We start from the raw sequence: 15,190 nt of genomic DNA on the forward strand, positions 1-15,190 counted from the left end.
AAAGTCACCCAGCTGGCTTTCATGACTAAGGCAGGATTTGAACTCGGTTGCCTGCTTTCTAGCCGGGTGCCTTAACCACTTGACCAAACTGGTTCTTCTCAATTGGCCACCTATCCCTTCTTTCCCAGATCTTCCTAATATTATTTTCTTCCTTTTTGAACTGCCACCCGCCCCAAAACATGTGACCATAACATGCATATTTTATTTCAAACATATCCCAATCCACAATCCACCTGAAACTAGTGATCTCATTGTTTCATTTACTAGTTTATATGTGGAAAATTTCACACATTTCCAGTTGCAGAACTTTGGTTGGAAGGGAAAAGCCTCCCTCAACTCAGACAAAGTGCCTACATCCATGTTTTATTTGGCAACAATGCAATAATTATTTGTCCTTTTTATTATTTTTTATCTTTTCCTGAAATGCCATTACTATCCACCCTACAACCTTTGGATTTCCTGGCTATCTCCCTTCAAAGCATCAAGCTTTTAGAGATCAAGGCTGCAAAGCGATTTCTAAGTTATCAACTCTGGCTACACATTCATATCAATCTTTTTAGTTGCTGGATTGTTTTTAAAACGCAAGGAAGCTGCCAAGTGCAAAAATAAGTCACTTCAGGTTTTGACATCTGTTCCAAGGAATCACCAATATTTTGGAACACAAAGTAGAGATCAGCATGCTTCACTCTAATTTGGGCACTGCTGAAGCATAACACGTCACCATGAAAATGTCTTGGTTCAATGAGTCTCAGCTTCTTCAATCACATTAAGAACAAAATATGCCAGGGGGATTGACTTTGCCTCCATTGATTCTTTCTGGAGAACTTCCTTTACAATATCACACATTATGTCTGTTTCAAATATCTTCCTTAATGAAATGCAAGAGATTGTTTCAGGTACAAAAGCTGTCAAAATCAATTGCAAATATTTCCACTCTCTGAGTGTAGAGAGTCTTTCCTAAACACTGGAAAGCCAAATAATTTTCGATTAATTTAGCTCAATGGCTTCCAGTATCAGGTATCAACTACTCCTTTATTTTTTCCTTGACAGTACAACAACTTAACATATAGATCAATACTTACTGGTATTAAGCAATCTGCTATTAAAGCCTAATTTAACACTGATAAACAGCAACAATTCAAAAAAAAAAGGCAAAATAAAGACTTTATTTGTAGTTTTATTATAAACTACAGATGAAAATCACAATACGCCAGATATTAAGCAGTCTCCTCTTTGGCAATACGGTCTTTCTTGAGTGGTCCCTGAAGAGAGAGAGGAAAAAAAAAACCATAGTAGATACCAGTAAGGATACTTTAGGTGGGGTTTTTCCTTTTTGGAAAGACACAAAAAATACTCCATTGAACAGCAATTACTGAGAGCATGTTGCCACCTACTGGACACCTGATGTAGCACTGTCTGAAGTTTAGTTATGTGGTTAGTGAACTACTTCTAATGTATGTTGGTTTTGGAAATTTTTAAACATGCTAGATGGAGTCCTATAAAAACAACTTCAGAAACTATATTTACATAGCAAGTTTAACACCTTTACACCTCCAATAGTTAAAATACTGGAAGTTTAAATATGTTAAACTTGCCAAGGAAGGCAAAGAGAATAAATTTGCTTTGGGATTTGGACCAAATCAACTCCCATTTTAAGATCTCAAACTCATGCAGGTTCCTCTATATAAATCTATGTCAGTTTTAAAGACAAACTCTTAAAAATGTAACTTTTAATTTTGCATATAGCATAGAGAATCTTAGTAAGAGAATGGACATGCAAACTGTATGTACACTCTAAATTTTTATACTGCTATGAAAACTATAGGAAAAATTCGAAAGTAGCCAACAAATAAGAAAGTAACGTTGTCTACCCCATAATGGCTTGCAAATCCAAAAATGGAAAACCTGAGTCAAGTATAACTGTATTGAGTTAAAAGAGTTTTCAGATATAGAACCACTTCCTTCCTCTTGTCACAATTTAAGTTATGCACTATCATACAGAAATGGTAAGAAAGCCATATGGGCATCTATTCCAGATAATCTTCACTAGAATAACATTATAGCTTCCAATTTATTATCTTTATCAATGGTGAAAGCAGAATTTCACCATTCATGAGTCTCAACTCATCTAGGTAGTAAATTTTACATAAGCCTTTATTATTGTCCAGACCCTCAACAGTTACTTCTCTACACAAAGCAAAACCATTACTTGAGGTAACAAGTTGAAAGGAAATAACTCTTACCATGAAAGCTTTCTTCTCTTCTGCTGTCTGGAAACGGCCATGGCCAAATTTGGAAGTGGTATCAATAAACTTCAGGACAATCTTCTCCAGGGCCCTACGTTTGGTCTGCACAAGTAAGGACTACACAGGAAAGTGGAAAGGATTAGGAAAAAGACCCCAATTAACAGTCAATTTGGAAATCTCATTAGCCCCTATTCAAAACTCAACAGTTAATGTTACAGCAAACCTACAACTTCCACTGAACATATCAGCCCTCTAGATCTTAAGAGCTCTCCAATTCTTGGCTACAACTTCCAGAATTCTAGGTAGCATACCTCCTGGCTGTACATTACTGGACATGCAGGAGTCCGCATTAGAAAGAGCTGCATTATATGGTACATATGCAAACTGTATAGTAACTACTTGATGCTATTTGAGTGCTCCACTCAATCCTAGTACAAGAGGGATGAATGCAGATATAAAAGAAATGAGCAGCCTAAGAATGCTTCCATGCTTGAATCGGGGTTTTTTCCCCTCACAGACATGATTAGAATTAGACTATGTAACTAAATCAGTTATTGTCTGTCTAGGGGGTGTTTCTGCAGATAGTAAATGCTTGTTGGAAAACTTTCTGGACAAGGAAGCAGAGGAACTTCACTTTGAAATACTCACCTTGCGCAGAGTGAGAACTCTCTTCTTGGTCCCAACGACACATCCTTTCAACATAATGAAATCATTGGTAACTTCACCATAATGGACAAATCCACCCTGTGTGGTAAGGAAGCAATATTTTAAGTTGTTTCCACTATTTAAGCCAGTTTCCCTTATTCCCAGTGGGATTCTACCAAAAATTCAGTTTTTCCCCCCCAAGGCAAAGAATCCAGAACAACCAATGATCAAACAAAAGTTACCAAAATACATTCTAAGGCAAAGGGATAATAAAAACTATTATAGTGCAGATCTAACAGTACAGATCACCATTCTGCTCCATTAAACCATGATTACCCGATCTTTACTATTCAAAGGTTGCTTAATTTCCAACATTTAAACACAACTCACCAGAGGGTTAATGCTCTTGTCAGATTGATCATATTCTGTTGAAGCATTGTTTTTGATTAGCTTGCCATCTTTGATCTGGTAACCTTGTCCAATCTTGTAGATCTAAAAAATTAATACATGGCAAAGAAGATTCACCAATACAGAAATACTTTCTAAAGAACAGTACATACTTATTGTTACCCATCTGGGTAAAAGACTTTACTATTTGTTCCAAGTATTGTGTGTGTCTATCAGCAAATATGGAGTGAAAACTGCAAATTAAAATGCAGCTGAAAGTTATTAACATTCATTGGATTTTTTGTCAATTGCCACCAAAGATTTGATATTAGCCAAACATTTTACACACCTACACATAATTACATTTCATCTACAGCAATTTAACTATGAATATTTTGATCCTTTTTGATACCAACAAGTGACACTGCACTGTAACTCTTCAATTAACAATATAAATCAATTGTCTTATGCCTTTCAAAAGTATAAATCCAAACCCACTCAATATGCCAGTATTCTCCCAAACCAAATAGAAGCTTTTAAAGTAGAAATAATACTTCAACTCATACTAACTGTACTGAGTACAGCCAATGCCAAGAGACTGTGGAAATAATGCTTCAACCTGGGTGGGCACCAACTGAAGGCTGTAAAATGTTAAGCACACCCACTTACCTTTTTATTGATTTCTGTACGGTGATGGTACCCCTTCTGACCAGCACGAGCCACAGAGAAGGCCACACGAGCAGGATGCCATGCACCAATGCAAGCTACTTTACGTAGTCCCCTATGAGTTTTGCGGGGCAATTTTTTTGTATGCCATCGGCTAGTGACACCTAAGAATAAGAACACAGAACTTGTCAAGTTACTCTGTTACTAGTTCTTTGAGGAAAAAGTACTAAAAATAAAACTAAACTACCCAGGAAGCCTCTGCATTATCTTTTACTGACCACCCTGTTCCCTTCCATCCTTCATTATCATGCTGCTCTCAGAAGGAAGGCAGCATGGAATAAACTCCTCATGGGTCTCAGGCACCGTGCCCAGTGCATATTCCATGTCCTCATCACTGAGCAGTACTTTAGTGCAGATCAGTTTGCTCTTGTTAGAAGGGTAACATAAAATCGTTACCCCAGAACCTACATAGGTTTGAAAAACCAGCATCACTAGTTTTACCTAAAAGCAATAGTTACCTTTATATCCCTTGCCCTTTGTGACTCCAATGACATCTATCATTTCATCCTGGCCAAAAACAGTGGATACAGGCACCTGCTGTTCCAGCTTTCCTCGGGCCCATTCCACTTTCTCAGCTATGGTACCACCATTCACCTGGATCTCCATCAGGTGAGATTTCTTTTGCCGGAGTGGAAGCATGCGCATCTAATGGACCAACAGAAGCAATATTATAGTTTGTACAATATGCTTCATTTTTTATTCACCTGTGAATTTTTCCTACCATCAGATTAACATCTTCAATGAAATCATCCAATGATGAAGTGTGTTTGTTCTCAGAATAGGCCACACTCGAGGAGTGTGCTAAAAAGCAAAAATAAAGTACCAGCAGTCCCAACTACTTTTCCTTATCAAAATCGATAGTTTGTTTATAAGTGAGACCCCAGATGAATAACAACTAGAAGAATAAGTAACAAAATAGATCATGTGAAATACTCAACAAAATTGAAATCCTTCAGGGAAATCAAATATTTTACAATGAAATGTCCAATTGGACAATATTTCATATAGAAAATATGGCTGTGCTCATATAGAACATATGGAAGTGTTTAGTAATATTAGAAGTTAAGCAAATATTAGAAGTTTAGTAAATATTAGAAGTTACAATTTAATAATAGTAATAATAGTAGCAATTCCTTGGATAAGACTTCAGTGTCTGTAAATCCACGTGTGGAAGGAAAAAAGATAAGTACTCACCTGAGTATGGGCAATAACCCTGATGACCTGGCAATACTTCTTCATGCTGTTGAAGTCTTTCTCCAGCTGTTTCTTGCCTTCCTCATCCTGCCACTTCTTGCAGTATTTGGTAAAGGCCTTCTTCTTGGACTTATGCCTTCAAGGAGCAGAGCACAGAGGGGGATTGGCACAGTCCTTCATCAGTCCACCCAGGGAGGTGGCTGAGTGGAAGGAACCGCCAGGGGGTTGAATAGGCTCATTGCCAGCTTCTAAGGAGTCTTTTCCACCGGCAAGCGGAGCCTGGAGCTCATCAGACAGTGGCCAACCTGCCAATGCTGAGCGGAGCTGCCACAAATGCCAAAGAACATTAATATGTACAAAAAATAATACTGTCTTACATTACATGTCAGGTTCACTTTAACATGAACTTCTTTACATGTATAGGTGGGAGTTGCATTTCATATGCAAGACTCCAAATGTACTAGTGAAAATGATTTCCTGAATCATCATTCATTTGCCAATTATAACATATGGAAGAAATCAGAGAATATGTCAGAAATTCTTAAAACTACACCACCCTGAAATCATTCTGATGATGGAAACTACACTCAGTATACTCGACAATCAGCAATAAACGCCAAAGGCGATTCCTTATGTCCGCCCGTCGAGAAAATCATCATGTGTAGTGCAGATAATGAATGCTTCATGTCTAAATCTCAATAGGAACAGACCCTTCAGTATAGTTTTCAGTGCTCTAGTTCCAGACTCAGATTGTGTAATCCCTGCCAGAAGTATCATACAGCCAAATCTTATAAACTTTGTACTTTCCCACATAGGAAAATTCAGTTATCTTACCAGTTCTTGTAGAAACGACGCTTGCACTCATCACTGATATGTTCTGCAAACACAGTCTTGAAGGTGCGAAGGCCACGGGGAGTTTGCACATAGCCAACAATCCCAACGATGACCATAGGCGGGGTTTCCACCACAGTAACTGCTTCCACAACTTCTTTCTTGTTCACCTCTGTGAATCAGATGTTACAGAAGTCATCTTTAAAGCACCAAGTTTTGTTTTCTTATAATTAATGGAAAATGCAAAAGGCTACACCCAGAAATAATCTTTCAGTTCTGCACAGTTCAGTTCTGCAAATTATTTTTTATTCATAAAATTTATAGGCTGCCCATCTTAACTTAAAACATCTTAGTGAAAACTACCATGGGAAACTCAAAGGGATTAAAAGATATTTTCTTATACCTATATGAAAGTCAAATCATTACACAATCAGAAAGAGAAGACAGAACGTAAGTCAGACTTCCCAACTGTACTCCAACTGCAGTCCAACTGGTTAAGCAACTGTAGTCTAACTAGTCTCCATCAGAAAGATGAGTTGTTTTGATGCTACATCTTAATCATATACATCTTAAGCACTAGTGGCAAATATCAGTTTCACTCCCACCCCAACTCCCAAATCCACAGAGTAAAGGAATACTTACTGGATCCAACTCTATCAACTTCTCGAACAATATGGGTCATGCCTGCCTTGTATCCAAGAAATGCAGTGAGATGGATAGGCTGGCTAACATCATCTTTAGGAAAGCTCTTCACTTTTCCTCGATGGCGAGAACTGCGCTTACGTGGCAGAAAGCCCAAAGAGCCATGCCTGGGAGCTGAAAATTTGCGGTGCGACTAAAAAAAAAATTTTTTTTTTCTCATAAGTGTATCTTGAACAAGTTATTTCATATCATAGACCCCATTTAAGCAGAAAACAAGCCTCCACTGAGTAAGAAAGTAGGTTGTATTCCACTCATTAAAATCCTTCCTCTAAAATAATTTTAAGATTTGAGGCATAAAGCAACATAAGCATTATTAGGCTCCCAGGACTGTAACTAACCCACAAAGAAAATTTATACATTTTACTTCAAAAGACTCACTTCTCCTATCAATTCTTATTATGTATATGTTTTGAGAAAAAGGCCAAGTTGGCTGTACTATGTTTTCCCTATACCAACTATACCCTTTTAAATAGCATTTGGGAATCTGGAAAGGTTTATTTTTGGTGGACAAGAATTGCACCCACACAAATGCTTCTCCGATAGTGTTTTTCTCATCCCTATGAACAGAGTATGTGGATAACTTTAGAAAGAATCATAATCACATTCAAAATTGAGACTTTTCCCCCCTCATGTGTTAAAATTCTTTTGGGGGAAAAACAGAAAATCCTACAAGGGGTTTCACATATTTAATCATTCTAAAGGATAGTAACACTTGGGCAAGTACCTTACTGGGACTTTGGCCATGCAAATGATACCCCATCACGACACAGCATTTTAAATAATATTCATACAACTGGAAGAAAACCTTATTCTATAACTACTAATCCCATCCATTAATGGACAGACTCAGTAAACGCAGAAATCACCTTATTCCAAAGGCTTTATAAAGAGGCCTTGACACTCACTTTCCACGTGGCCTTGACAAATAAACTAAGCACCAATTTGAACAGCTTTTTGTTGCATTATATCCTGACTAACTAGGCCAGGATCTTCAAATAATCCAGCCAGCTTCCATAAAGGAACGTCTTAATTTAAATCCTCAATTCTGTGCGTTTAAAGGGAGAAAAAACTAATTATTTCACAGTAGGCCAATTCTTAGAACCTTAACAAGCCCGGGTCTCTCATCTAATGAGAACATAAGAACTCCCAAAATACTTATCCGGGGACCTTTAATCAAATATAAGTAAGGAAAACCTGGCTTTTTACACGTGAGAGACACCCTCGAAGCGATGGCAGTAGATTACATATCGCAGGCCCCGTTCAACCACCTACCATTTTCTCTCCGAGCCGACGCAGAAGGGAAGACAAAGGCCGCGCATGCGCTATTTATCTCCTTTACGCGGGGAGGTACGGCGAAACGCCTTTCTGGACTTTTACGCATGCGCCTATCAAGTCCTTCGTACGTCAGCATAGGGAATTCGCCAGGTTACAAGGAAGTGATACCATTGCTGGTGGGGCGGGACTACGGGTGCTGATAGAGCTTCAATAATACAGAAAACGGGCTTGCATAGCGAAGGACCGATTAGGAATGTCATTCGTATTAAAGCTGACGTGGAATTGCTTGTGAATGAACGCACCTTCGGAATGAAGCTCTTCGAAAATTATGTCTTGGTCTTAATCGTGCGCTGGGTGGGGCTGGTGGCAGCAGTGGCCCTCCAAGACAGTTCCAGTTTTTCATGTGGTTCCTTAAGAAAATGTCCACTCCTTATCTAGCACAACCAAAAGTTCCAAGATCCAGCCCAGACTTGTAACCTCAGACTTATTTGGAAGGTCTTCTTTGATGGCCTTCTACGTTACCAGCATTTTAGTATTCAAAGATACACAATTTCTGGACTTGCTTTCATTAAGCTATCTAAGTACACAACTCTCTAAACTTAATCAATTTTTAAAATCTAAAGATCTAAGCTTGTATAAACTCTTGATTATTTCAAAGTCTTATGCTGAAGCGCACTCACCAAAATCTGTGTGAAGCATGCTTTTAAAAATCAAAATATCAGTTTTATAGTAGGATGTTCCATAGAGATATGTAATATGTAATGGATAGGAAAACTACATGTTCTCTGTAATATGTTAAAAAAAGAATATCAATGAAAATTAGCATTCACTTCTCTTGGTAACTTCCATAACTAAATAACAAATGAGGTCAAATTTATTTAAGGCAGTTCCATATGTACACACACCCACATACACAGTGGGACATGGTGAATGTAATTTATCATATCCTCATTTTTTAAGATAGTAAATTTTTAAACTTTGTAGTAAAGTTTAAAACTTTGGAAACCAAGATTTCCTGAAGAACTGGGTACAAATATTCACAGGGAACAAGATGGGAGAATGAAAATACTGTTGAGGTGAAAAAGTGTGAATGAGGAAAACTGAGGGATCACCACTTCCTGATTATGTCTACCTGTCCCACTAGGTCTGGCAAAAGAGAAATGCTCCGGGTTCTTCCTGCTAAGCAATGTCATCTGGCACAACCCAGGAAAAGAGCCTTTTCTGTTGTAGTGCCTACCCTTTGGAATATCATTCTCCTAGAATCTAGATTGGCCCTGACCCCATCTGCCTTTTATAAGGCTTTAACAACTTGGTTTGTCCTCAGGACTAGAGTCAGAAGATGAGGTTGAGCCTTTATGCTGACCTGTGATTATTGGGTCTGTTTTTACCTCAGCTGATGTTTCTAAATGTGGGGTTTTTTCTCCCTATTTTTTATGATTTTATAGTTTCTTTTACATTATTAGTTTCCCAGGAACATGACTTTGAGATGGGTAGCCACATAAATTGAAATAATGAATTTATTAAAAAATCAAATACTTCCTGTCAATATTCTGTCCAACTATCACATAACCTAGAGTTCATTTTAACTTTCTACTAGAATAAAGTTTTAAAGTCCCCATTGTATCTTGTATCTTCTTAATTCTCAACTTCCTAGACACCCATATCTTCCCCCTTTACAGAGGTGAAGAAAAACCATGCATCTGAATTGTGTTCAAGTTATTTTTAAGACTGATGTCATAAAATGCCTGGAGTTCAACCTGGCAAGTCTACTTCAGTATGCCCATATTTGGCTCTCTTTCTGATGTAATAGCTTGTTGGTGAGATATCTAGTTACTTAGAAGGAATCTTACAACAGATGCAAAGGGAAGGGAAGACATTTGTGCTGGAATGAATGTGGCCTTACATATCAGGTGCCCAATTTAACAACATGTTGGGCAATAAAGGATGCGCAGTTTACCAGCCATTGGGAAAGCAAATTATGACTCAGAGAGCAGAACAGACCTTACGGCTTCCCCAAGCCCAGCTCATGGTACTTTGCTTCTTGATATATTCTTTTTTTGTAAAACTGTACAAGATGCTGCTGCATCCTTTGGCCACAATAGGGAGGCTGATCTTCTATTGGATCACTGTCCATGTGACTGGGATTCTCATTCTGTGTCACTTCAGCCAAAAGATATCAAGCACAGTGCATTGCATTCTGCTTAGGAAGCTCTGGAAAGATGTGCTAGCCCCAACAGTCCGGATCTTGTGGTGTTTTCAGGCAGTAATAAAGAACTTATGCTTTTATTGGGCCGATACTTTTCAATATTATGCTGCCAAATGGACTCTAGGACTGCTGTTTGTATTTCTGAAACAAAGAATGTTGCCAGGTGCTTCATCTACAGACCAACAACTTTATCACTCTATGCACAATTGTCCCAAAGAAAACAGTGAATTTTATCAGATAATGCTACGACCAGTCATGAAGCAAATTGTGACCTCTCTCTTCCTGGGATTCTTGGATGGAGTTCAGGAAGCTGCCTGCTTGTCAATAGGAGTATTGAAATATGCACTGACCCAACTTTTTAATTACATCGAGCCCATACAACATTCAGCCCACAACAAGGACATTTTAGGTGATATTACCTGTGTCCTTCCATGTATCCAGGTTCCCTTGTGCACCCGTTTTAAGGGCCCTGCTACTTCTATTCTTAAAGACATACCCCAGCATTTTTACGTGCTAAAATTTGTTGTGGCCACGGAGCACATAGTCAGTGGACCAGGCAAGTACGGTTTAGATAGCACCAATATTCCTCTGCATGAAAGGTTCCAGAACAACAGAATGAAGAATGGGTTTACTTCGGTGAAAAAAACAGGTACAACCGTGAAGCGAATGAAGGTGGCTTGCATGGTCTTCATTGCACTCTACCTTTCCATGTTCTCCAGTGTTATAAAGATTATCAGATAAAAGAAGTCAAGGTTGTTATATGCTGACATTTTTTAATACCATTGCCTTGGCACTTGCACTGTGGTGTTCCCAGTTATATGGGGATGTATGCGTGCTTTTAGCACACAACTGCAAAAATCCCTCATGTATTTTGCTAATATAGTGTGGTAGGAACAAATAACTATATTTCAGATTTTTCTATGTAAAATTTTCAAGAGGGATCTAAGGACAAAATCGGCGCTTTAAGGATTAAACTTCTAGATGTTTTCCATTCTTGGCATATTAATATGAAGTAATTAAATTCTTCAATAAGAATTGTCTACATGCAAAACTAGTTCACAATACATAAATGAATATGTAGGGGGTTTTTTTTGTTTCGGTTTGCTGTATTGTTCAAACTGTTTGAATTGCTTGATACTTTTTATAGTGTGATGTATTGGCTGGCATGAAGTATGAACTTTGTGTTGTGTGGATTGCTAAGTAAACCATAGTTTACTGGCCATACAAGCATAGACCTTGACAGGATTTATATACTGCACTAACCTATAACATAGCTTATTTGCAGTTTACGTGAATTCCAGCTTTTCCACCCTCCAAATCCCAACTGACAATTCATATTTTTTTGTAAGGTTACTGGATATTTAGCATGTTTTAAGTTTAGAGGAGTGCGAGAAAGAAGGGGAAAAACATCAAGTTTAGAATGAAGCAATCAGAGCAACAGGGTATCATCCTCCATTATAAAATAAAATTGCTACAACATCATCACATTTTCCTTATAATAACAAAACTGAGGTGGCATCTATCAACAGTATCCCTAATTGTTATTCAGTATAAAGGTCACTCATTGATTTAAACAGATTTTTTTCTCTATAAGTCATTTCATATTCTGGCTAAGAAGATCGGTGTAAATTTGAACAGGTATTGAGAACAGAACTAGTGATAAATTAATGAAAGACTATTAGGATTTTCAGAACCATTTTTTTCCAGCCGAAGTTCACAATTCCACTACTAATCATTCTTATAGTGCACATTTATATATTTTGTAGTATAGTACAAGTTGGCTAGAAATTCAGGAAGATCATAATCATAATCATAAGTTTATTTGTCAAGCATATATAAGATAACAGGTAAAAGTATAAACATAATTTGAATACATGAAAAGAATAAGTAAAAAGGAATATTAGGACAGGGACAGTAGGCACGCTGATGCACTTATGCATGCCCCTTAATGTACAATTCATTTGGAGGGTATTAAGATGAGGAACATTGCTTTATAAGAACACAATTTTGATATCTGTTGCTGTACATGGCAAAGATAAAGGATGCTATTTTCATTAATACTCACATACTTGGTGTAATATATTCTTATTTGCCAAATGCAGGTCAGCAACCTTTTTGGGTCAATATGTACAGCATGGATTTAACAAAATGTACATATTGCATAAAGTCACAGTAGTGTTTTAGAGATTTAACATGTTATGAACCCAGTCTACTGGTACTTTCTGAACAAACAGCACGGAACTAAATTATGGCTTTTCAATATGAGCGATATCAGACTATTTTGTGGAGACTCTTACAAAATAATTTATGTGAACAAGTTTTTCTATATAAATGGGCATTATTTCAAAAAAGTATATGCTGATCCACAATTGCTAATTTCTATTGTGTAAGCCTAACAACATAGTCCTGAATGTCCTGATTCTGTAATTAAATGTTAAATTCACAGCACATGTCTACATTGGAAAAAAACTTAATTAACTCTTTATTTACCTCTTTGTTATTAATAAGACTTGGATCAATGCCTCCATTTGTTAAATAGGAAAATATTTCAGAGTATGGCTCAGCCTTACAGAATGGGCTGACGTTGGAGGACATATCAAGAATAAGTGTGCCACTTTCTATTGCCTCAGATAAAGCTTTTCCTGGTGTGGATATGGTTAAAAGCAATTATAATGAAAAATAGAGGGGCAAAGCATGCACAAATTAACAGTCCGGTTTGACAGGCAGCAATTTCCCCCCCTATAAATAAATATATATATAACTATAGAATACATTTAGCAGAGTTCATAATCAAAACTATGCTTAAAAAGCTAATCACTGTTTAGGTTGTTCTATATGTGCATTAGTTTTCAGAATGAGATAGGTAAGAGTGATGGACTGTTTCTTGCAAGTTTCTAACACTGCCATTGCTTTGTAAACCAAACAGTGACTGAATGACAAATCAGACTTTTGTTTAGTTTTGCAACTTGGAAAGTTTTGCAACTTTCTCAGCAATTTTATCTGGAAAAATTATCTGGTTTTGAATGAAAAATCATCTAGATAATGTGCTACTCCAAAGTCATCAGGGAGTTTCCTAAAGGTGTACCTTGTATTTATTTGCATTTTCATGGCTGTTCCCAACAATCCTGATGAATATCTTCAGTGTGTGTAAACAGGACACATATTGTCATCTGCAATAACTTATCTTTTCCTTTCCCCTAATACTTAAAATTTTCCAGAAATGGATCTAGATTATTTTATCAAACAAGAGCATGCACAAAAATGTTTTTTCTGATTGTTCCAGAGCTATTGAAATTCCAGGTATCAAAATAATTTTAGCTAATATAAATTCTCATTATTTTAAACATTCTAGAAGGAACTATTTACCTCTAATTGTAAAATATAAGCTCATTTCAGTTTAATGCAGCATGACCAAGGCTAACTGGTTTTTCAGGGCCATTCTAATTCCTCAGCAAATAATTGCTGAACTGAATGATGAAAGCAAAATTATGCAAAACACTGCTGAGCCAAGTTCTGCTGTTACGTATAGTTTACATATTGGCCAGTCTCTGCCATCACTGATGTTGAAAATGAACAAATATATACAGAGGCAGTTATGTTTCTAGAAATGATTTTATTAGTTTTGTTGCCATTGTTATTTTAAATTTGGTAAAAGGCATCTTCTATTTTCCTGACAAATGCTTAGTCGTAATGAGTGCCCCGTCATCTAAAAATTCTGCAAGTAGCAAGAATTAAAAATCTCTTAATGCTGCAATTTTTGGGACTTATCACGAAATAAGCCCCGCTGAATTCTGCAGGAGTTATTTTGGATCACCTTATCAGGTAAAGTGATGACAGAAATGAAGAGGCAATTCTTCCCAAAATTCTCACAGTAAATATAACCTACAATTGGATATCCCCAAAGGTACTTTTTCAAAAGGCAACTGGACTTTCTTCGTGTTTTCCTTGAAGACGTTTCGCTTCTCATCCAAGAAACTTCTTCAGTTCAGAACTGAAGAAGTTTCTTGGATGAGAAGCGAAACGTCTTCAAGGAAAAACAAAGAAAGTCCAGTTGCCTTTTGAAAAAACACCTTTGGGACAACCATGACCTAGATGACGGAGAATCTCCATAGACTACAACTGGATACCTTTCTTAGGAATACCTCAAGTGACACAAAAGGCATCCTTTCAACTTCTCCCAACCTTTCTCATGTTGGAAGGAAAAAGTCGCCTTTCCCTTTAAGGATTGTCGGAAGGCAGAGCTTTCCCTTCTTAAATTCAAAACTCCCGGCTGGGAGATTACTTCGCCAATGATTGGAGGTCAGCTGCTTGAGAGAAGAATTAGTTTATTGTTTATAGGAAGGCAGGCAAGAAACAAATACAAGCACAGCGTTCTGAGGCTAGCCTGTTTGAACTGTAAGAGTAACCCTTTTTTATATCCTAAAACATCTTTTGATTTTCTATGTGACCCTTTAAAGTCTTTTGAAATTATTTTGATTTGGCGTGTGAATCCTTTGATTTGTGTGTGTGATTGTTTTATGGTGTTGAAATCCTTTTTTTGTTTGTGATTGGGTTCTTCCGTCCTGGATCTGGCAAATAAATAATTGTTTTATAGTCCACTCTCTGTTTTTCCCAGCCCTTTGTAGTTGTTCGTTCCCTATAATTATTCAGCTTGCTATTTCTGTGTTTTCTCCTTTTTCCCATGTGTTTAAATTACTTTGGCTTGATTTTTTTTCCTTTTTGGGTGTTTGTTTTTCTTTCATGTGTCCCATATCTGTTTGGATGTTGCAGGCCCCTGTAATTTTGTCCTTCCTTTGTTGTGGAAAATAGGGTGGCTTCAGCTTCTTAATGGCCCATTGATAAAGGTGGGGGCTGAAACTCTGCCTGAGTTTCTGCTTATTTCTTTTAGGGGAATTTCCCTGCTCTTTTAATATTGAGTTTCTCATATCTTCCAACACTCACAAGCCAATTGCTGTAAAAAAAATGGTACATAAGGAAA

The 15,190-nt window shown here is 37.2% G+C and overlaps 1 protein-coding gene and 1 non-coding gene across 2 annotated transcripts; both read right to left on the reverse strand.

Annotated features, from left to right (window-relative positions):
• Positions 1 to 1,159: 1,159 nt before the first annotated feature.
• On the reverse strand, positions 1,160 to 8,137 carry RPL3 (ribosomal protein L3). The gene is made up of 10 exons (XM_034403621.3): positions 8,004 to 8,137; positions 6,672 to 6,864; positions 6,033 to 6,201; positions 5,199 to 5,334; positions 4,463 to 4,649; positions 3,948 to 4,108; positions 3,282 to 3,383; positions 2,895 to 2,990; positions 2,244 to 2,363; positions 1,160 to 1,262 (listed from the first exon to the last, which is right to left on the reverse strand). Exons 1-10 carry the CDS (start codon positions 8,004 to 8,006, stop codon positions 1,218 to 1,220), a joined length of 1,212 nt encoding a protein of 403 aa, XP_034259512.2. The 5' UTR covers positions 8,007 to 8,137; the 3' UTR covers positions 1,160 to 1,217.
• LOC117655953 (small nucleolar RNA U83B) lies at positions 4,254 to 4,347 on the reverse strand. Its single transcript, XR_004588829.1, has one exon. It is a non-coding gene; the product is annotated as a small nucleolar RNA U83B (small nucleolar RNA).
• Positions 8,138 to 15,190: the final 7,053 nt, after the last annotated feature.

The sequence above is a fragment of the Pantherophis guttatus genome, chromosome 7, assembly GCF_059756535.1.
Source record: "Pantherophis guttatus breed Tessera chromosome 7, ASM5975653v1, whole genome shotgun sequence".
Taxonomy (NCBI): domain Eukaryota; kingdom Metazoa; phylum Chordata; class Lepidosauria; order Squamata; family Colubridae; genus Pantherophis; species Pantherophis guttatus.